General features: G+C 44.1%; 4 protein-coding genes across 5 annotated transcripts; 2 read left to right on the top strand and 2 right to left on the bottom strand.

The window, feature by feature from the left end:
* Nucleotides 1-1,193: 1,193 nt before the first annotated feature.
* slbp2 (stem-loop binding protein 2) lies at nt 1,194-4,264 on the bottom strand. 2 transcript variants are annotated; one of them, XR_010878985.1, is made up of 9 exons: nt 4,167-4,264; nt 3,783-3,917; nt 3,522-3,599; nt 3,287-3,370; nt 3,001-3,147; nt 2,637-2,804; nt 2,276-2,426; nt 1,810-2,108; nt 1,194-1,438 (listed from the first exon to the last, which is right to left on the bottom strand). XR_010878985.1 is itself a non-coding variant. In XM_067257535.1 (8 exons), exons 1-8 carry the CDS (start codon nt 4,262-4,264, stop codon nt 1,902-1,904), a joined length of 1,068 nt encoding a protein of 355 aa, XP_067113636.1. In that variant the 3' UTR covers nt 1,194-1,901. The 2 variants fall into 2 exon arrangements, 1 of the variants encoding a protein (XP_067113636.1); XM_067257535.1 differs by having other exon boundaries at nt 1,194-2,108.
* A 325-nt stretch (nt 4,265-4,589) lies between these two features.
* On the top strand, nt 4,590-6,874 carry zmat2 (zinc finger, matrin-type 2). The gene is made up of 6 exons (XM_067257306.1): nt 4,590-4,626; nt 4,982-5,078; nt 5,333-5,456; nt 5,659-5,732; nt 5,845-5,990; nt 6,151-6,874. Exons 1-6 carry the CDS (start codon nt 4,609-4,611, stop codon nt 6,292-6,294), a joined length of 603 nt encoding a protein of 200 aa, XP_067113407.1. The 5' UTR covers nt 4,590-4,608; the 3' UTR covers nt 6,295-6,874.
* A 221-nt stretch (nt 6,875-7,095) lies between these two features.
* LOC136963643 (uncharacterized) lies at nt 7,096-10,203 on the bottom strand. The gene is made up of 9 exons (XM_067257799.1): nt 10,191-10,203; nt 9,044-9,265; nt 8,786-8,868; nt 8,580-8,705; nt 8,264-8,488; nt 8,035-8,173; nt 7,838-7,917; nt 7,290-7,416; nt 7,096-7,198 (listed from the first exon to the last, which is right to left on the bottom strand). The coding sequence occupies exons 1-9, from the start codon at nt 10,201-10,203 to the stop codon at nt 7,137-7,139; spliced, it is 1,077 nt and encodes a 358-aa protein (XP_067113900.1). The 3' UTR covers nt 7,096-7,136.
* An 833-nt stretch (nt 10,204-11,036) lies between these two features.
* lcp2a (lymphocyte cytosolic protein 2a) lies at nt 11,037-19,614 on the top strand. The gene is made up of 22 exons (XM_067257756.1): nt 11,037-11,712; nt 12,130-12,192; nt 12,412-12,458; nt 13,505-13,570; nt 13,666-13,694; nt 13,901-13,941; nt 14,142-14,346; nt 14,503-14,591; nt 14,874-14,940; nt 15,058-15,147; nt 15,308-15,333; nt 15,480-15,505; nt 15,785-15,895; nt 15,996-16,112; nt 16,464-16,488; nt 16,618-16,630; nt 16,759-16,849; nt 16,986-17,038; nt 17,276-17,388; nt 17,701-17,775; nt 17,861-18,010; nt 18,185-19,614. Exons 1-22 carry the CDS (start codon nt 11,635-11,637, stop codon nt 18,314-18,316), a joined length of 1,707 nt encoding a protein of 568 aa, XP_067113857.1. The 5' UTR covers nt 11,037-11,634; the 3' UTR covers nt 18,317-19,614.
* Nucleotides 19,615-20,735: the final 1,121 nt, after the last annotated feature.

The raw sequence follows: 20,735 nt of genomic DNA, 5'->3' as shown, positions 1-20,735 counted from the left end.
TATGAGATAAATCAAAGCATTTATTTCTAGCTCAAGCTACACACCCTTGCCTTCCTTGGACCAATGCTTTAGCAATGCCTACTAGGACGCGCGTGCGAGCAAAACACGGGCCATGCAGAATGATGCGGGCAAGACAACGTTGGTGATTTTCTTATGAATAAACCTGATGTAAATAAACATTCATTTGTGTCACCTCTCAATGAAATTCCATATTTACCTTGACGACAAACACCTCCACCAGACCGCAAACAGGGGTTAAAAAGGCACTGCTCGTGAAGGATAAACCAATTTGGATCCTAGTGCGGCTCACGACCTAGCCACGCTAGTGTACGTCTATCTATGGGTCTCCGATGTATTGACCTATTAAAAGCATAACATGTACCAGACCGTTTCTTACAATATCCCCAAAATCATTTCAAGATCAAACTGTATCAAATTGTCATTCGTAAATCCACGGCTTCATTCGTCTTTGTGAAATATCATCGCGTAAAATCAATTCACACCGTCGTCCATTTAAAAAATAAAAAACAACGTTCACACGCCCGTGAGCGATTGGAATTCATAAATAACATTTACGGTGCGAGATAGGGAGAGGGTACAGGGGAGGGTGGGGGATGAGGAGAGGGAGGATTCTGTGACGGATAATTCAACACAAAATATTAGCTGAATAAACAAATAACAATCTAAATGAAAATATTTGAATGTGAAAATGTTTGACAAGCAAGCATAAATATTACACGTTTTTATTTTCACATAACATGCATCATGGACTAGCCGACGCATGGCTACATGACGCGTGGGACTTGTAGTTCATTCATTGCAACAGAGGCAAATGGTTGGATAGGTTGTTTACAATGTCAGGGAATTATATACTGAAATAGAACACGGTCATCTCCTAGAAGTGCCGACGAGTCGATAGCGTATGTTCATGTAGTATGAATGAAGTGTCTTGATTTCGGACAGTTATAAGGCTAAAATTGAAAGGAGCGCCTGCATAACATGTAGTATTGTCAAGACTGCCTCCTTGTGGACATTGTTAAACAATGCAACCGGCGAGGTTACCATCGTAGCTAACATCTAACTAAAAATAAAGCCAGAATTGTTTTCAAAATCATATCGACGCACTAGGAGCATTCATTATCCATAAATAGGATATTGATTGCTAACGGGAAACAAACCAAAGACCACATGCATTGAATTTATAATCTTTATTAGTTGAGACCTGCATCAGTACTTAAGTTGTACAACATGACAATTGAGAAATAGACAAAATAAAAAGAAACCTCAAAACAAAGTCACAGCATGTCGCCATCATAATTCTGTTTTGAGAAAAACAGTGAGGTGTTGGGCAGGGAGGATGGTGCACGTTTATAGGAGGAGGAGGTGGAGAATCTCGCTGAGTAGGGTCATGGACTGGTGAACGTGGCAGGTGACTTATCTAGGGTTAGAAGTGGGAACTGTGAAACGGTGACAAACTACAACAAATACCGATCTACTAAATCAAAACACAAATGAGCATCTACTGTGGGTGCATAAAACATTTAAACAAAAGATCCCCGGTGAAGCAGACACAGGAAATGTGATTGATAAACCCATCGTAGTGACCCTAAGATGACATGATTATGAAGTGACTGTCCATGGTTGACTGTCAACCACTCTTACAAAGCTAGCACTACACCCTGTGCACCCCTGCATGTCTGATTGGCAGTGACATGACAGACAAGCCTTGTTGCAAAACCCCAAAAATGCATCCTTCATTTCTCCCATTCCCATGGTAGGCCAACACAATTTTATAGGTGAAAGCCTTACCTTTAATAGATGGACAACATCTAAATCATATCAGCCTTTTCTTAAAATGAAGCATGCATTTTTCAGATCAAGCTACAGAGCGATAGCCAGGATCAGTAAGGTTTCCAGGACAGGCAGTCGCTCAGCACAGGTTCATAGGAATGATCATGATCGTGTCCACGGGTGACGTCCGGGTTATGGTCCGTCTCTAGAAGGAAGCGGAGCCAGCCCAGGACATTCTCCTCGGCAGTCATCTGGCTCCTGAAGGAGTAGGCCAGGCCAGCCTGAACTGGGGAGAGCCTGGGGCTGGACATGTCCATCTGGGGCAGGAGGAGAGAAAAAACAAAACTGAAAATAAAGCAAGCGAAAGACCCCCCCCCCCCTCCACGTTTCTGAATTCTAACTTTTACACGTTCACTAGGAAAAAGGTGAGTAGGAAACAAACAAGACCCCAGAACCATTCTGCGGCACCATATCTCTCCCTAACCTGAGGTCCCATCCAGGTACTGCCGATAGGCAGGCTGGCAGGTGTGGGGGACAAAGAGGCTTTAGAGCTTGGGGTAGTTTCTTCCTCCTTCCTCCCCAAGTCCTCGTTGTCTTCATACAGGTCACAGTTCATCTGCTCCAACAGGCCCTGACTGTAAAAGAGACATGGCATCCAGCTCCACCCTGTGTCTCTGAAGTGTACACTTGTCCAGTCCACAACAAATTAGAGCGAATGAGTAGGGAGTGGACGTGCACATTTTTGCATGAAAAAAAAAACTAAACAGGCTCTGGTAGTGACAGGGTTGAACATGGGCTGATAAGTGTTAAACAGTTAATAGACTGTACATATACAAGTTACTTACAGCTGGTCAACAGGGTCCTGTCCCTGGGCCTCACCAGATAGGCCAGTGGGAGGGTCCCAGGCATGCAGCGCCCTCCTCCACAGACGCACCTGCATGTCCCATGACCTGCGGCTGTATTTCCTGTGCTTGTTTGGGGTGGAGGGGTGGAGCCCTGGGATCCTCAGACGCCTTGTGGGAAGAGGAGAGATTGGGGGCGCACACCAACACATTTAGAAGAGGTAATCAGCGAACAAAATTGCAAATCCTTTCTTCTCAGTCCTCCCTGTTCTGGTGCAGCCAATGAGACCAGCCATTGGCCTAGTCTAGACTTGCTCTGATGTGGATCTTGGGTTTGTGGATTGTAAGTGAGTAAAAAGATTATTACTTGGGAACCTGCTGTAGGTAGTTCTGGTAGCCCAAGGTGTTCTGTCCATACTGGATCTGTTTCTGCCGCCGTTTCAGCACCGACTCATTGCTCTCCATTTGGGCAAGGTCCAGATTGCGGGAACCCCAGCGCATCCCTGACTGAGTTCTAAGGGTCAAACAGGTCATACACAGCCTCCATGTACACCATTTCAAACCTTCGTGAAATAACGTTCTGCAGATTTTTGATTCTGCATGACTGTCGAATGTTTTATGTGATTATGGTTCTAGAAGGTTCAGTGCCCAACCTCCTGACTCCATCCACATCCTCTGTTCCCACAGCAACACTAGCAGAAGACATCCTGAGGATACATCGCTCCAGAATGGATGACCTGAAGAGACGGGACAGAGGTCAGTAGGTAGGGTCAGGGGTGATCTCACGACTTTCCCTCCACTCCTTCCATAACATACACAAAAGGAGCAGGGACTAACTTAAGTGGTTGAGATACAAAGGACAGTGAAGTGGTTAAGAGACTGCTGTACCGGCGAGGCTTGTTTGAAACAGAGACAGGCTCCCTGTTTCCACTCTGGGTAGACGGAGGTGTGGCTGGGGATGAGTTACTAAAAAAAATAAACAATAAAATTTATTACGGATTAGCTCAAACTGGGCCCGACATTTTGTAAGGCCACCAATGGCTTGTGTTTGTTTGTTGGATCTACATGTGGAGACCGTCACCCCAGCATACATGTGCATGCATGAGGAGTTGGGTACTAGGACAATAAAAAATAATTTTCGATTAGCACCTCACAAGGCTGTCATAGACTGAGCTGCAGCCAGGCAGCAGCCATGGTTCTGGGCTACTGGAGAGGGAGGGGGACCTGGACATGAAGCCTGGAGGAAGCTCTGACGGGCCAGACCACAGAGGCATGGACCAGCCCCTGAAACACATGCAACACAGAATAATACTGTGGTAGTAATTTTATATTCACCATATCTACCATTGTTATAGTATGATACTCAGGCAATATGAAAGAAAAATATGGGTTCACTTTGCCAAGACCAATTTACCCAAGGCATTTGACCCTATAACTTAAATACGTCTTGTGTCTGTTAATTCAAAGTCGTAGTTAAAGTTGAGATTTAAACACATACACAACTTTGGATAATCAAGAACAAACCAGACAAACCTCGGCTCTATAAAAGAACTCTGAAATGCGGTTTCCACGCGTGTTGTCATGCTGATTAAGGCTGCAACCATGCAGTATACACGCCATTGCTTTGCCATACAGGTTTAAATTAACAACAGGTGACATTAGGGCGGGGCCACCAGGGTCTGACGTTTGTGTTGTAATTACCTTGCATTCCTTATATTTTGACCATTACATTTCAAACCTATTTTTATTAAAAGAATGTCTGTACGAAAGACTAGCTCTCCCCAACAATGTCCATTTCAATGTAATTGTCAAACAGACCACATTAGGCACATATAGACATTGACTTGGCATAAGAAAGACGGAAATACGGCCAGTGATTTCCATTCCCCATAGTGTATTGTGATTTGACCATTCTATTTAGCGGTATACACATTTTTACGACACTACTTGCCGTATATTGTCACTTCGAATCAAGATGGCGTCCGGCAGTGGGGTATGTGTTCTTGTTTTTAGTTTGGTTTTATTGTAAAATGTGTTATATGTACGACAATGTTCGTTTGAGACGAAACTCCGTATAGTTTAGATTTCATATGTTCGTATGATTAGACTATCATAAGATTAAAATTAGTTTCAAACAGACAGAATATCTTCCCACTGCACTGAGTAGGCTACAACAACAATTCACCCGATGCTTTATTTTTGTTCGCTATACAGACGAATAATCATCTGATAACTCTCACGAGCTAAGACACTTGCTAATATAGCTAGGCTGTACACTGGATTAATCGTCAGTAGAATAAAGTTTGTATTATCAATCTAACGTCTACGTTCTGTGCTTTGTTATTCAGTCCAACAGTAAGAATGACTTTCGTCGGAAGTGGGACAAAGATGAATATGAACAACTGGCTCAGAAACGTCTCAATGAGGAAAGGGACAAGAAAGATGGTAAAATTGGCTTAAAAAATTGTTTAATGCTTCTTATCCGCTGTGATATCTGATCAAATTGTGCATTGAAATCAATCTAATATCCATAAACTTTATTCTAAGTATATCAACTATTTCAAAGGATCAACATCTCAAACGTGGACAAGGGTTATTAAATCCATACACTTTCAACTGTAAACGTGTCGGGATATGAACCTGTGCACACACACATGATCCTTTCATTCATTTGTTGTAACTACTCTTCTGCCCCCTAGGCAAGCCAGCACCCCCAGTCAAGCGTGAGCTCCTGCGTCACCGTGACTACAAGGTGGACCTGGAGTCCAAGCTGGGGAAGACCATCGTCATCACCAAGACAACCCCCCAGGCGGAGATGGGAGGGTGTGTACCTATTGACGAGTCTTACCCTGTATATTTACATTTCAGGGTTTAGGGTTTAATTTGGGACTGAGCATTTAATGGGTTCTCACATTTCATGAAACAGCCCCAACATGGTATGATTGAGAATGCCACTATAGCCCAAATGACACCTTACCCCTTTGCAGCAGGTACTAACCTTCTATATTCTGTTCCCTCTCAACAGGTACTACTGCAACGTGTGTGACTGTGTCGTAAAAGACTCCATCAATTTCTTGGATCACATCAATGGAAAGAAACGTAAGTCTGCAGGCGGTATCGCCAACCTCAGCTGGAAAACAGTGCAGAATACCTGGATGAAAAGCTATTTGGCATCATACTAAAAGGATTGTTGTTTGTTTCCTCCTCCCAGACCAGAGAAACCTGGGTATGTCCATGCGTGTGGAGCGCTCATCCCTGGATCAGGTGAAGAAGAGATTTGAGATTAACAAGAAGAAGATTGAGGAGAAGCAGAAGGAGTATGACTTTGAGGAGCGTATGAAAGAACTTAGAGAAGAGGTATGTTGATGACAGGATGGGGATATTGTGTGTGTGTGTGTTTAGTGTCGGCCTGATTGGTTTAATTGCCAGTAGAGGCTTGGGAGATGGGCAGACAACAGGCACAACAAACGTGGTAGAAAAACCCCTAAACCTTGCTTTCTATCTGTGTGTGTCTAAGGAGGAGAAGGCCAAGGCATATAAAAAGGAGAAACAGAAGGAAAGGAAGAGGAAAGCAGATGATGACTTGGACTTTGAAGAAGATGACGAAATGGCTGCTGTGATGGGCTTCTCAGGATTTGGTTCTTCTAAGAAGGGCCACTGAGGTCCAGACTTTCAGGCTGCCTTTAATAACCCCACCACATCCTACGTATAACCTCTCATCTTGGGCTAACACACACAGCTACCTGGCAAGCTGACCTTTTTTAGGCGTTGTTTTATTCTCAAATTGTCTCCCAGACATTGTTTATCATATGATAAACATCTTTTTCACACAAGCTATCTTTCGTGGTCAGCATTGGGGAATATTTTTATGGAGTTAAGAGAGTATTGGGTATTTGAGAGCAAATACACGGCTGGGGATCCACGTTCATGTTTTTATTACCTGTTAGAACGCTCACAGCAGCACACTTCCAAGGACTTTGAAATATTGTGAACAATTTATGTTTTTGTTTTTTACTGTAGTTCAGTGTGCATTACCTGAACTTTGTCTTGTGTTTTATGGAAATATACATATAACATGAACTGTTGTACTATTATTATTTGTTCGGAACATTTAGTCTTACCCTGATAAGTATATACTAAATACCTGCTTTTGTGATGAGGGCCCCTGGTCACAAGGGGATCTATGCTCTAGGACATTTGTTGAGTTTGGAATAAATTCATAGAATAAATGACTTTCTAAATGTGGTGTTTCATCATTCTTCTCCAATACTGTACATAAAAATGAATTGCATTGGAAGTATTTGGTTGTCAGTCAGAAATGAGTTCAATGTTATTTTTATTGATAAATGACTAAATGTCATAGATCAATTACACCAAAAATCAAACGGGTGACAAATGTTATTACCTGAAGTCAAGAATTGTTTTATTATAAACAGGAGTAAAGAGCAAATCTATTGATGGTGCCCAAGTAAAACCTCTGGAGATGTAACAGGCTCTGATGGGTCATTTCTTGAACTTTCTCTTCACACAAGGATGTCTCTGCCGGTGTCTGAACCTGTCAATCCCTGGGCAGAGGGACAGACTTCAGTTACCACTTAAATTACCAATATAAACACCTGCCAAGTACTGTCATTTGGTGTCCACTCCTGAACTCACCTTGTTTCTCCAGGATGCGAGGGACCCTGAAGACGCCAAGGCACATGAAGAGGGACTGCAGGGGGTACATGATTAACACGACCCACAGGACCAGCACGACCACAGCCAGACAATTATTCCCCAGCACCTGAGATAGATCATAGAGAGGCCCAAGGGGGCCAGTATGAGTCGTCTGCGGACTAATCTGGCTGCAGACAGAACTCTTTCTCCGAGTGTCCTCCCTCCTCTTCTTCACAAGTACAGACATTCTTTCTCTCAACCTCATGGATCTCTGTCCTCTGATGTATGCAAGCTTGAAGCCTGAAGAAGATGAGACAGCTGAAGGCAGCAAAAGAGCTGTTGGTAGAAGAGGGAGTCGGGTGGCTGAGCGGTTAGGGAATCGGGCTAGTAATCTGAAGGTTGCCAGTTCGATTCCCGGCTGTGCCAAATGACGTTGTGTCCCTGGGCAAGGCACTTTACCCTACTTGCCTCGGGGGAATGTCCCTGTACTTACTGTAAGTCGCTCTGGATAAGAGCGTCTGCTAAATGTAAATGTAAGAGGGTCTCACCCAACTGCGCCCTCCGAGGGCCCCATTGTCAGAGAGAAGACCAGCATGCAGCATGCCCCATATGCCCGGTGCCAAATAGCCTGGGTGGGCAGGAGGGGTTGAGGGAAGAAAGGAGGGATACAAATATATTTTTATATATATAATCATCCAAATCTAAGAGAATTGTTCTTTTATGTTGTTAACTTTATGAAACTCACAAGATACAATGTTCAGTGGGTCGTCCATCTGGATTTTGGCCATCAAAAAGCGGACTGCCAGAAAAAAGAGAGAGCCTGTAGTTCCAGCCATTACAGCTACACCTGGGATGTAGCAGTCCACACCTGCACACACTGACACCTGGACAAACACACACACAAAAAAGTTTAAAAAAAAAACACCAACTCTGACCATGGCTGAGCCATGACCTGTGTCGTGAGTGTGTGTTACCATGCCAGCGATAGCTCCGTAGAGCAGACTGTCCAGGTCATAGTAGTTGAAATGGATGCAGCGGATGACCATGCAATAGAGGCCCCCGCTGGAAGCCGCTAACAGCAGGTTGAGCCAGCATAGCCCCAGCACCTGGCCTTCGTCTGGGTTGAAAAGCTGTGGGTGAGACCCCAATACCAGGCCCAGGAAGCCCACCAGTTGCAGGCAGCCCCCCAGGACCAAAATCTACACACACAGGCAAAGAACAGAGAGAAATACACATGCAAAAAAATAATAATAAATAAATGGATTTCTCGGAATGCCCCTACAGACTCACTGCTGGACTGTGGCGTCTCTGTCTGAAGTGAGTACTCCAGCGCCTGGCACGGGGCCCAATGACCCGGAGTGATACGGCAGCCGCAGCACCACCCAGAAGGAATATCACTCCGCTGCCCGCATAGTCCTGCATGGAACACACCACTATTATAGTCTTTGCTTACCTGTTAAAAAGTTCAACATTCGTTAATGTGCTGTAAGTGACACCTGTGTTGCGTAAGAGGTGGAGGCTGAGTAAAAGATTCCCTGCTCATCCCAGACCCAGTGGCAGGCTAGAGGGTAGACAAGCCCTGAGAAGAGCAAACAGACAAACAATAAAGTCATAGTGCCACTAGATGGAGGTGTTGTCCCAACAATATCATCCTCTGTCCATCAACAAAGACCTTACAAAAAATGATATCTGATGTATAGCCAGATAGTAGACATACAAACATACCAGCATGTGGGGGGGTGGATGGGCGGTACCTGCGAAGACGTAGGCCGACATGAGGTAGCCGATGGGCTCCATCCTCTCATTGGCAGCACCCAGTGCCAACGTGGTGGCCACGGAACAGCGCATGTAGTTAAACAGGAAGTGGACCAGGTTGGTGTTGTCCAGAGTCAGGAAGAACTGGGCTCCGATAACTGAGTTTTTCTGCCCGAAGGCGAAGGCATAGCCATGTAGCCACCAGGCCACTAGGGTGACAACTGAAGACACCCAGACAAGGGACAGGCAGACAGACAGACAGACAGACAGACAGGCAGACAGGCAGACATACACCACACAAGTAGAATAGAAGGGATTATGTTGAATTTCAAGTGAATTTCACATCCCCACTAGGCTTGAGGGGGTCTTATTTTGACATGGAAGTTGATCAAGCATGTTCTGTTTGTTGCCGTTGAAAAAAAGCATAGGCTAAATTGAATAAATGTATCTAAATGGCACTAGGTACAAAGGTTAATTTAAAAAAAATCCAGTGTGTTTGTGTGTGGATGCACATTACACACACATTTTCCACAGATGAAGGTCAGATTGCTACACTCAGACTTATTACCTTTTACAATGCTTTGCCAATACCTCCTCAAAACATCATCACATCCTCCCACTCTATCACAGAAGTCCTCAGGAAGTGGAAAAAACTGTGAGCGGAGTAGCTCTGCTCTGCTAGCTACACCCTGTTCTTGCATGCAAACTAACGCCTGAAGTGTGCAACCCACACTGTACGAGGCTGGGAACTGATGTCAGGGGATGGGGGAGGAAGGGGGTCTGAATGTGGTTATGGTACAACAGTGGGCCTAGATAACGCATCTCAAACAGCTAATGTTACCTTTAGACTACACCTAACTGATATATGTAAGTGTCTTACATTTATAAAACAGTGGCACAAGTTTCCACTGAATGGTTTAAAACAAAAGACTAATGTTGTTAAGTGTTGCAAGAGAAACTGCCTTACACCATGGATATTTCCAGGTGGGTGGCAACAAACAAAGATAAGGCTGGCACTAACTCCCCTCTTAGTGAAATAAGTCTGTCTGATTAATTTTAATGGGCTGGCGTTGTATGTTTTAAAACTAATAAAAAGTCTTAGTAGCCTATGTATCTTGTGTTCCTAGGTGATCACATTCAGCTTACAGGTGTCTGACATGTTCTTGAAGAACACATTTGTCATATTCTCGGGGGCCGTCTTGCTTGCTTCAACGAAAGCAAACCCGAACTTCAGGCCTGCACAGAAACAGAAAGCATAAGTGTTCAATTGTCAAGTCATCCCTGACTGGAAATTCCTCACTGTTAACAAACATATTCCATTTATGAAATTCATAAAACTATCTAAACTACTCACAGAACACCCACATACTACAGACTATTATAAATGAATCGTGGACTGCAGTTGGGTCGGAGGCCATGATGACTTGGTTGAGCAAGTTTACAGTCCAGTAGCTAGCCAACGTCAGATATTATTTCACAGCCGTTCGTGCTGTGAAATCTAGTGAGCTTTTTTTTATTGCCAGAAACAGGTTGAAATTAAACAACTCGAAATGTACACCCATATAAGTTAAAATCGCCTCCTATCTAAATTATTAACTTATACTTCTGGCCCCTATCTAGAAACATCAGTGAGGTAGGCTAGCTGGTTGTTACTACTGGCGACAACGAGGGCTGCGCGCGAAAGCCCCGGCCAACATCATGGGGCTCAATGTACCGATGAGCCATCTGAAGGGTACCATGTTAGTGACAGTGTTTTTCATTTGAGTTTTCATCCATCAAATCTATGTCCGTAAATTGAAAATAACAAATAGGATATTCAATATCGTATTATGCGTTATTAGTAAATTACTAAACTGAATTATTAGACCACAGGTTACAGCTACTGTCCTATTGTGTCATCATGACCTCCTATTATGTGGTTGGGGGTGTGTGCTGTTCAAGTGATTTCTCTGACAGTCAAGTTGCACTTCTCTTTGCAATTTGCCACAGAGCCAAACGGATCAACAGGAAACACAAGAGGAAGTTTGCTGTCTTTCTTTTTCTGAGAACACTCAAGCAAGACCTGAATTAAATTAATTGACAAAAGATTGCTTGTTGTTTGCTAGCTTATTTTTTAATGTTTTCATGGACTTCCTACTTTATACTAAACTCTCTGGAGAATCATCCAGCAAACACTGCAGCATGATTTGATCAAAGCAGAAGAGGACTGGGTGTTATTTTCTTCTTTTTTTCCGACGTTCTAGTCTACTGTAGAGACAGTCTGTCTTTTTGGTTTCATTAGTTGATGTCTCTCCTCAACCAGACTGTGAGAGTGTGACATCTTCTGCTTCTCTCCACTGATCACAAACCAGAAGCCTGGCTTCCTCTTTTGCTACCCAGCACACGACCGCAGCACACAACTATCCAGGCCTTTAGAATCAAGGCACTAACTATACTCTTCCCAGGCTGTTGTGGAGACTGTCTTGAGGATATGACTGCTCAGTAGCAGCTTGCCACTTCACTTACCTCTGGTCGTAAGGATTCTCCAACAAATATTCTACATTTCCACGTATATCTTGATTTCTGGCGAGTGAGAAGACGGAAGGGAAAGATGAGTTTCGACAGACTTCCTTCCAAGGTGGAGGTCATGGGCTGGAGCCAACATCACCTGGCTGACTACATGAAGAAGGTGAGTCTCTCAGACCAGGGCGAGGTTCTAATGATGTAGGCTACTTCAGGTCTTCCTGTCTCAAGTAGAGAATGTAGGATGTCAGGGAGTGGGAGTGATGGTGAAGGGACATATGTGTGTCTCTGAGGGAGATCTAGGGAAAGCTAGTTGACTCTCTCCCTTTTCTTTCGGGAAGAGGTTACCATGTTTCTGGTAGGATGCTCACTTATGTATGTCAACAGGTTATCCCCCAACTGTTTTACAAAGCTCTTCCACAGAAACATAGAGAAAACTAAATGAACACAAGTTGAAACCTTTATATGTTCATCTTCAGATCAGCTACACTATTGTATTTGGTAAACTCTCATGTTCAGTGAGATTCATGTTTGTGTAAGTCAGTGTCATCCTCACGTATCTGTCTGTCTTCTGCCAATCTAGATGAACCTATCTGGCTGTGACAAAGTCATAATTAACAACTGTATAAACGGCTCCAGATTTCTGGTGAGTGATTCCCCACAACATAAGTCAGCATAAGGCAGTACACAGTATGTCTGTAAATTGATTCATTGTGATATTTGTGAAGCAGTGAGGTCCAGAGCGACCTGTTTTGTGGTCTGATCTTGCTGCCTGTTTAAGAAAAGCATGTGGTGAGATTGTGGTGGTTGGGTAACAAATAGTGTCTATAATTTAATTTGAATGGTTGCTTCTATCATTTTGTAGAACATGAGTGAAAATGACCTTCAAAAATTCCCCAAGGTTCATGCTCCGTGAGTACTGATGTTTTTTTTTAATAGTCTTGATTGTTAACACGCTGGAGACCGAGTCACTAGACCATTTGAACCAAACAGTTTTTAGAGTTGTGGTTAAGATAGGATGACGTTGCACCACGGGGGACTAAGGACAGGAAGCCAAGTAAATAGAGAAACATATATGTACCTCAGAGATAAGCAGGGAGAGACATACTACATTTACATTTAGTCATTTAGCAGACGCTCTTATCCAGAGCGACTTACAGGAAGTACAGGGACATTCCCCCCGAGGCCAGTAGGGTGAAGTGCCTTGCCCAAGGACACAACGTCAATTGATACGGCAGGGAATCGAACTTGCAACCTTCAGATTACTAGCCCGACTCCCTCACCGCTCAGCCATCTGACTCCCTACTAGGGAGATAGACATGGAGGAAGGGGAATGAGAGATAAAGAGGGAAGACGAGGAAGTAGAAATACATGCGCATGTGTTTCTGTACACATGCGCATTGTGGAGGAGAACATGTGGAGTGAAATTGAAACTTGGCTTGCTAGACGCACACAAACATAAATGTAAATACATACCACATCCTGATTGAATTACAGCCAACTTCCCTACAGGCTAGCTCCAATCTCTGTTCTCAGTCAGGAGCATGTGACTTGTTACCAACCAGTGTGCCCAGTGAGTATGCAGGGAACTTGTACCATCAGAGGAGGGTAGGCAGCAATGAAATGACTGAACACACGCAGCATGCACGCAGGCTCACACACACACTGAGGGGCTGCCTTAAGTTGCCAATATAGGGAGAGGACAGTTTGTGCAACTTTACATTTAGCAGACACTCTTATCCAGAGCGACTTACAGTAAGTACAGGGACATTCTCCCTGAGGCAAGTAGGGTGAAGTGTCTTGCCCAAGGACACAACGTCATTTGGCACGGCCGGGAATCAAACCAACAATCTTCTGATTAATAGCCCGACTCCCTCACCGCTCAGCCACCTGACTCCCTTGAACTTGAGCTTTCATTTCAAGACAGGACGATTGACATAGTCTCCCTCCCTCTGCAGGTTGATTTCTAAAATCTGCCTTGAGATCAGCAGAAAGGAGGAGAAAAGAGGACTGTTTGGTAAAAAGTGAGTTCTTCCTAGCTTTACCCAAATGCAGTTTTTCTCTAGAGGTCCACTGTGATGTACCCAAGCTCAGTCTTGTCCTTCTCTCTCTCCTCCAGGTCAACTATCCCTAAGTACCGTGAACCAGGTAGGGAGGAATTCACACTGTCAATGATGAAAGCATGATAGGAGATTTGCAGGTGCATTATTGGGTGTATTTTAGGTCCACTGAGTCCTTGAACCATGTTGTGCCTTCTACAAACGTGTGCAGTGTAAAAAGTGCTGTGTTCACTCTATGAATTTATGAATGTCAGGAAGAGTTTCCATTCCTCATTCCTATTATATCACCCACAGAAACACCAGTAGAGGACCAGTGTTGGGGTCCAGATGAGTTTGTAAGTCTGTCATTCAATGTCTGCTCTGTATTGTATCTCTGCTCTGTCCTAAATCTCTGTATAGCTCAGTGGTCGAACATGTTACTACAAATCAAGAAGTGGTGGGTTCAGATCCTCCCTTTGATCCTCCCCGATAAAAGCATCTGCTGAATGAACATTAAATGTAAATATATCGAACCCACTCCGCTGTTTTCTGAAAGGACGGCAGTGACGATGATGACTATGAGAGCCCAGACTCGTGCGATGGGGACAGTGTGGGAGATTATGAGTCTCCCACAGAGGAGTGCTCTGGCTGCATTGAGGAACCAGACAATGACAACGACTATGAACCTCCGCCCTCTGAGTCGGACGAGTCCACCAAAATGATTGCACCTCAGCTTCCTATTGGAGACAGTGACTACATTGGTAGGCAGTGCACACACCCCAGACATGCCCCCCCCCCCCCCCCCCCTCTCTCTCTCTCTCTCTCTCTCTCTCTCTCTCTCTCTCTCTCCTTCTCTCTCTTTCCTTCCCTCTCTCATCTGTCCTCTCTCCTTATCCTGTGTGTGTGTGTGTGCCTAGACAACCGTAGATCATCACAAGGCCAGCCTCCTGCCCTTCAGCCACGTCCCGGACATGGCCCCACCCCACCAGCTGCTCCCCGCACCACCGTAAATATTCTTTCTGTTCTTCTACAACGTTCCACAACTGACATTTTTTTTGTTTTGGATTTTAAATAGAAATGGTCACATGGCCCAGCCCTGCTCCATCCTGCTTTGCTCCTCTCCTCCTCCTCATCTTCCACACCCTGCTCTTTCACTCGCTCAGCAACCCTCTCCTACCACTGACCACCCTCCATCTCTCTTCCTCCCTACTTCTTTCTCTCAACCACTTCTCTATACTACATGACTCTCTCCCTTCTTTTCCCACATTATATTTTCTCCTCCCTACAGCTGACAGAGCCCACCCCACCCAGACGAGAGCTGTCCCCCCTTCGCCAGGGCAGACTCCCCACCAGGGGTAAGGACACACACACACCTAGTAAGAGGGGGGTCAGATGGCTGAGCGGTTAGGGAATCGGATAAGAACGTCTGCTAAATGACTGAATGTAATGTCTGAATCGTTGCTCCTTCCCAGGTCCCCTCAGCTGTGCAGCGCCTCAGGTGGACCGCAGCAAGAAGCCCTCTGCAGTGGACCGAAGAATGAACAGCAGCTCACCGTTGCAGGGTACTACCTTCTCCCTTCCAGAAAGTTATTTCTGCTATCAAGCTATGTTGAGTCAATGGTGAAATCACTTTAGCACCACACAGAATGAAACTGTTAATGTTCAGTTCATGTAACCACTAATATAAACACATTATTGTCCTGTATATGTTTCTCAACACAGCACGAAGGCCCAGCGCTGTTGATAGGGTAAGCGTACACTTATGGTAGTTATGGTTACTGAGGGTATGACAGAAAAAGGAAAAAGAAGATCATACTGTGGTGAAAGACAACAGCAATGATAAATAACTCAATTGTGCTAATTGACTGACATTACTTTTTTGTTTTCTCTACAGCCTGTGATACAGCCCCAGTCCTGGAGGTAAGGAAGTCTTTTGAAATGATGACGTCTCCTTGGTTCTGACGAAGTCTGTGTCATCATCCTATGTTGTCACACGAAAAATACAGAAATTCCCCCTTATTTAGTCTCGAAACCTCTTATGAAACATCGCAAATACACGACCATCCAAACAACACTTACATTAATAGATAAACAAAAGATGCATTGATAAATATACGCAACAATATTGTTGTTTTATTTCATAACAAAGTATGAAACAATTAAACCATTGAACCACTGGTAAGCTGCGTTGTCTTCCAGATCCCCTGCAGAGGAAAGAGGGCTTCCGGACCCTCCCAGGGTGGCAAAGCCCCCCCTGCCAGCCGCCAGCGTTAACCGAAGCAGTTCCTCTGTAGGCAGGGGCCTTAACAGGTACACACATACTCACATACACACAGAAAGCAGCAGTATTAAAGCTACTGACTTAGTGGCGACATGTACCCTCCCTGAGGTAAGCTGTGTCGTCTCCCAGGGCCCCAGTAGAGGAGAGGGGGGCTCTCGAGCCTCCCAGGGTGGCAAAGCCCCCCCTGCCAGCTACCAGCATCAACCGGAGCAGCTCTTCAGCAGGCAGGGGCATCATCCCCAACAGGTACACCCACACACACACCACACACACACATCCAGCATCCAGCCCTTTCTCACACATAGTGAGTCACACACATGTGGCTGTCTAAATAAACAGACTGTGGTTAATTAAGACAGACAGGAAGTCCAGTCATCTGGAATAAGACGCAGGGCAAGGGAAGAGGAAGTCTTATTACCTGTTGTTGTGGTATTGTTTCCCACACATTCTACTGATATTCCGATATACCCAGCCATACCAGAAACCAGCCTTATGTTGAAGGACGGCAGTACTGAATAGGTGCTTTCCAGTACTGCCTTACTGCCATACCCTTCTTCTGTATTACTGTTAATACTGTGTTCATGTTCTCTTCTACAGATTTGCGCTCAATTCTAGGACTGAGGTAAGGTCCTGGGGGCAAGGAAAACGCACCCTCAGTTTGAAATGATTGGTTAGACTGTTTAACAATTATATTAATCTGAGTGAAAAATAACTCTTCATCTCTTTCTCCCTTCTTACCCGTCATGTGCAGGTGCAAGACGAAGGTAAACTGTTTAGACCTGGAGTAATAGAGCTTCTTTTCATTGTCCTCAGAATGTCTGCCTGTCTGGCTATACTAAACAGTTTTACTAAACTAAAATTAAAAACTATACACATCTTTCTCTCTCTTCAGCCATCCCAACTTTTAACTCCCATACATTCCCACTCAAATCCCGAGCTATGGGCTCCATGCCAGGCCCACCAGGACCCCCTCACACAGACAGGTAGGGGGGCGGGGGCTTTCAACACACACGAGAATGTTAACATAACAGAACTTTGTAGTACAAAGTTCAATTAACCGATAACTCAATTATAAATTGATCTAGTCGATTGATTGATCTCTGTTCTTTGATTTTCTAGCCTACCTCCCATTCTGAATCTCACCGGTTCCCTCCCCCACAAACTACAGGAAGGTGAGAGCTGTGCTTATAAATGCTTCATTACCCAGCAGCACCCACTATACAGCTCATTAAAAAATACACTTGTCAAATCACATGCAGGCATCAGGGCCACCTGACTGATCTACAAACAACCTGTCATCTTTATAACCTTTACTTTTGTAGGCTAATCAGGCCAAACATGGTCCTAGTAAGGCACAGTACAGTCTGATGGCTTGCTACAGTATGTGTGTGTGCTGTGTTTTCTTTCAGCCATCAGCTCTCACCGGAACAGCGCCAGGATTAGTTCAGGGGGACAGCTTGTTCCCCTCCGGCCCCCAGTGCAGCCCTCCTACCCCCCACCAGCAGACATGGGCCGCTCAGAGGTAAGATACACTCACAGTTCATGTTTTGCATTTTCGGGGTCAGCAGGTGGCACCATTGCTCTAGGCTAGAACAGTGGTTTGAGATTGTTCATCAGGTCTGAATGATTTACAAGCATGGGGGACAACAGAGATGGAATTTAATCTTGAGATACGCAAAAAAAAAATTCTGATTGAAGTGTGGCAAACTGTGCCTCTCAATATGTTTTATAATCAAATACGGGGGCAAGTCTTAAAAGCAGAAGTATGCTTGAGTGGTGGCAATGTGGATGCTGTGGGATTGTTGTGCAATGATTTTCCTGTCTGCCTGTACAGGACATGGACCCTATCTGGTACGTGAGCCAAGTGACGCGAGGCAAAGCAGAGAGCTGTCTGAGGCAGGTCAACAAGGTAAGGCAAGGCTCTCTCTCACACAGACACACACACACACACAGCTGACCTACACTGTAAATGCCCTGCCTCCTGTGCTTTGCAGGATGGAGCATTCCTTGTGAGGGACAGCTCTAAGGGCTCGATGGAGCAGCCGTACACCCTGATGGTTCTCTACCAGGACAAGGTCTTCAACATCCAGATCAAACGCACGCACGACCAGTACCTACTAGGCACAGGGCTGAAGACCTCCGAGGTACACCAGCTCCCTGGCTCTCTCTTCCTGTCATTTTTTTTCTCCTTTTCACTTGGTTCATTTCACCATTTCAGATATTGCACGACTTCACATCCTACATTTATCTGTTTGCGATGACAACAGACATGTTCTCGGGTTTGTTGCCTAACTGACTTATTCCTGTCTCTGCGGCAGACCTTCCCTTCAGTGTCCGACATAATCAGCCACTATCAACAGACACCTCTGCTCTTGATTGATTCTAAGAACCGCGGGTCGGGCCAGCAGAACCATTGCGCTCTCATGTATCCAGCAGGGTACCAGCGTTGACCCATATGGACCAGCAGAACCAACCAAACAGATCCAGAATTAGTCTTCCATGACCCAGTCAGGCAGGATGGGCCAGAAGATATCACAAAAATCATTTAGAAGGACTGAGGGAAACGTGATGAACTTTACCGAAGTGTTTTAACTGATTATCATCATCATGTTAATTTTAGTGGTTGATGTATTCATGTGTGTGTAAATACCAAGTAGTGGTTGGCTGCAACAGAGGGAAGTATCTAGCTATGTTGTTGCTAAGGTTTCAGTGTGAAGGTGCCAAACAGAACCGAGTATAAATGGGACAAGTTACAATTAGTCATTTAGCAGACACTCTTATCCAGAGTTCTTTCTTAGGTTGTCTGTGTTAGGGTGGATTTTGTTTTAATGTATATTTATTAGATTGTGGAGAGAGCGTCTGGCTGATTATACAGCTATAGAGTTAGCAACCTTCTGTAACTTTCTGGTTGTGGAACTCCACAGTCTCTGCCCTGAACTGCCCAGTAATCTAAGTGCAGAGAGGATAAGCTGTGGCTGATTTGAATATGTCCTGTGGTAATTGAAGAGTTTTTTAGGGCTCATGAGGGACGTCCTGATGACACCTGGCCTATGGCCGTAATCAGAGTTAACCAAGTAAAGAGAATGGAGTGCAGCCACTAGCCTGCAGTCTAACCATGGGGGTTTGATGGTGATGCAGTTGGTGTTAATAGGATCCCTCGTCCCTTAGATAAACATTCTCATTTATATTCTTTTAGCCTTAAAAACTACCTGTTGTCAAGTACAGAGAGAAATATACTGTAAATCTGCTGCCTGTTACTATCTGACATCATGTATTTAAACTTTTACATCGTAGCGCTGCTTACGTAAGACAATTGTTTTAATCTTGGGCATTGTTTAATACTGGATGGTTATGAAAAAAACAGGATTGATCTTAATATACTAATTGTATGCATCTAATTATGTTTAGTCATCACATCTGTTAAGTTATAGGTACACCAGATCTCCCTTATAGGGTATTTGACACAGTAAGTGCAGACAGGTATAGATGTTGAGAACTCTGACAGCAATTTGGTTGGTTGGTTTGTTGTTTTTTGTACTTTTCTTTTCATTGTAGGTCAAACAAAAATACAGTGTATGACACATCTATTGTGAATGTTAGGGTTATCATTTGATCTTTTCAGTAGAGCTGTAGCCTATGTATATATTATCTATGTCTTACCTGATTTAATGTCATAATGCTGCAGCCACAAACCAATATCATTTTCTCAATCTGGCGGTCTATAAATGCTTTACGTTTGTTATCTCTCTGAATTTGTCAGCAGTCAATTATCTTGGGGCCGTTTTGAGATATTGAGCCCATTTCTCTGACAAGACGTGGGATTTGTGACGTCTGTCAAATACAGTAGTAGACATTGCAGGTGCGCCGGAGGGAATTCTCTTTACTGTTATGAATATGTCAGCAATAAGCAAGCGGATTACTTCTTCAATCACTCTAACTGCCATCCAAGGCAGGCGTTTAAAGTTTTTTTTCTCTCTCGTCAATATAAATATTCTGGGGCTAAACCTGTCTCTACAGGCAAAGGACTGGCTCGCAGAAACAGCGCTGTGCTGATAACTTTTCGCAACTTTCGTTTCGTCGAACTACGAGTTCACAGGGACAAGGAGCTTTCAGACAAGCCAACGACCATCTTGCTTCTACGCAGGCGCGGGAGTGCGTTTTATGTGAAGAATTTCAACTTAAAAAAAAAAAATGGATGGATGGATGGGTGATCACTAAATGAAACAGGTTCTGTTCTTAGTTACATCACGTTTACACACTGAATCAGCTTATTGCAGATTTCAGCCCCGTCACCAAGAATCATAAAGGGTTTTTCTGTGCACTATGACACATTCTTATTCGTGAACATAAGGGATTTGTGTCCTGACTGTCGCAAGACCCTATAAGCGTCTCCTCAAGCAAATAAATAAGCACATAAGGTCGCATGCAACGTCTTTCTCTCTCTTGACTCTTTGGAGGTCAACGGGTTCTTAACAGTCAAGTGTCTTCAACAACAACAAAAAATCACATCTGTAAACAAGTTAATTTCTTTCTGGCTATATAGCCTTCCTATACAGACCCTTCTTGTCCATGTCTATTAAGATATTGAAGACTGGGTGTTGTATTGTTTAAAACACCCTTACATCATAAACATTTAACACTGGTCAATTACTATATACCCACGTGAAAACACTTTTTAATAAATAACTGTACAATCTTGGCTTCAGTGTCTATTGCAACTGCAGTTAGGGTAGCCATTATCTTGAAATATTACATTATTATTTAACCAATATATTTTACACCTAAATGTTCTCTTTGTCGCAGGGTATATTTAGCAACCAAAATATATCAAGCCTTATTACCACTTAATACTTTTAAACAGGAACATTT

Source organism: Osmerus mordax, chromosome 19, assembly GCF_038355195.1.
Source record: "Osmerus mordax isolate fOsmMor3 chromosome 19, fOsmMor3.pri, whole genome shotgun sequence".
Taxonomy (NCBI): domain Eukaryota; kingdom Metazoa; phylum Chordata; class Actinopteri; order Osmeriformes; family Osmeridae; genus Osmerus; species Osmerus mordax.
Note: the sequence above shows the minus strand (reverse complement) of the source record. Positions and strands in the feature narration are given on the sequence as shown.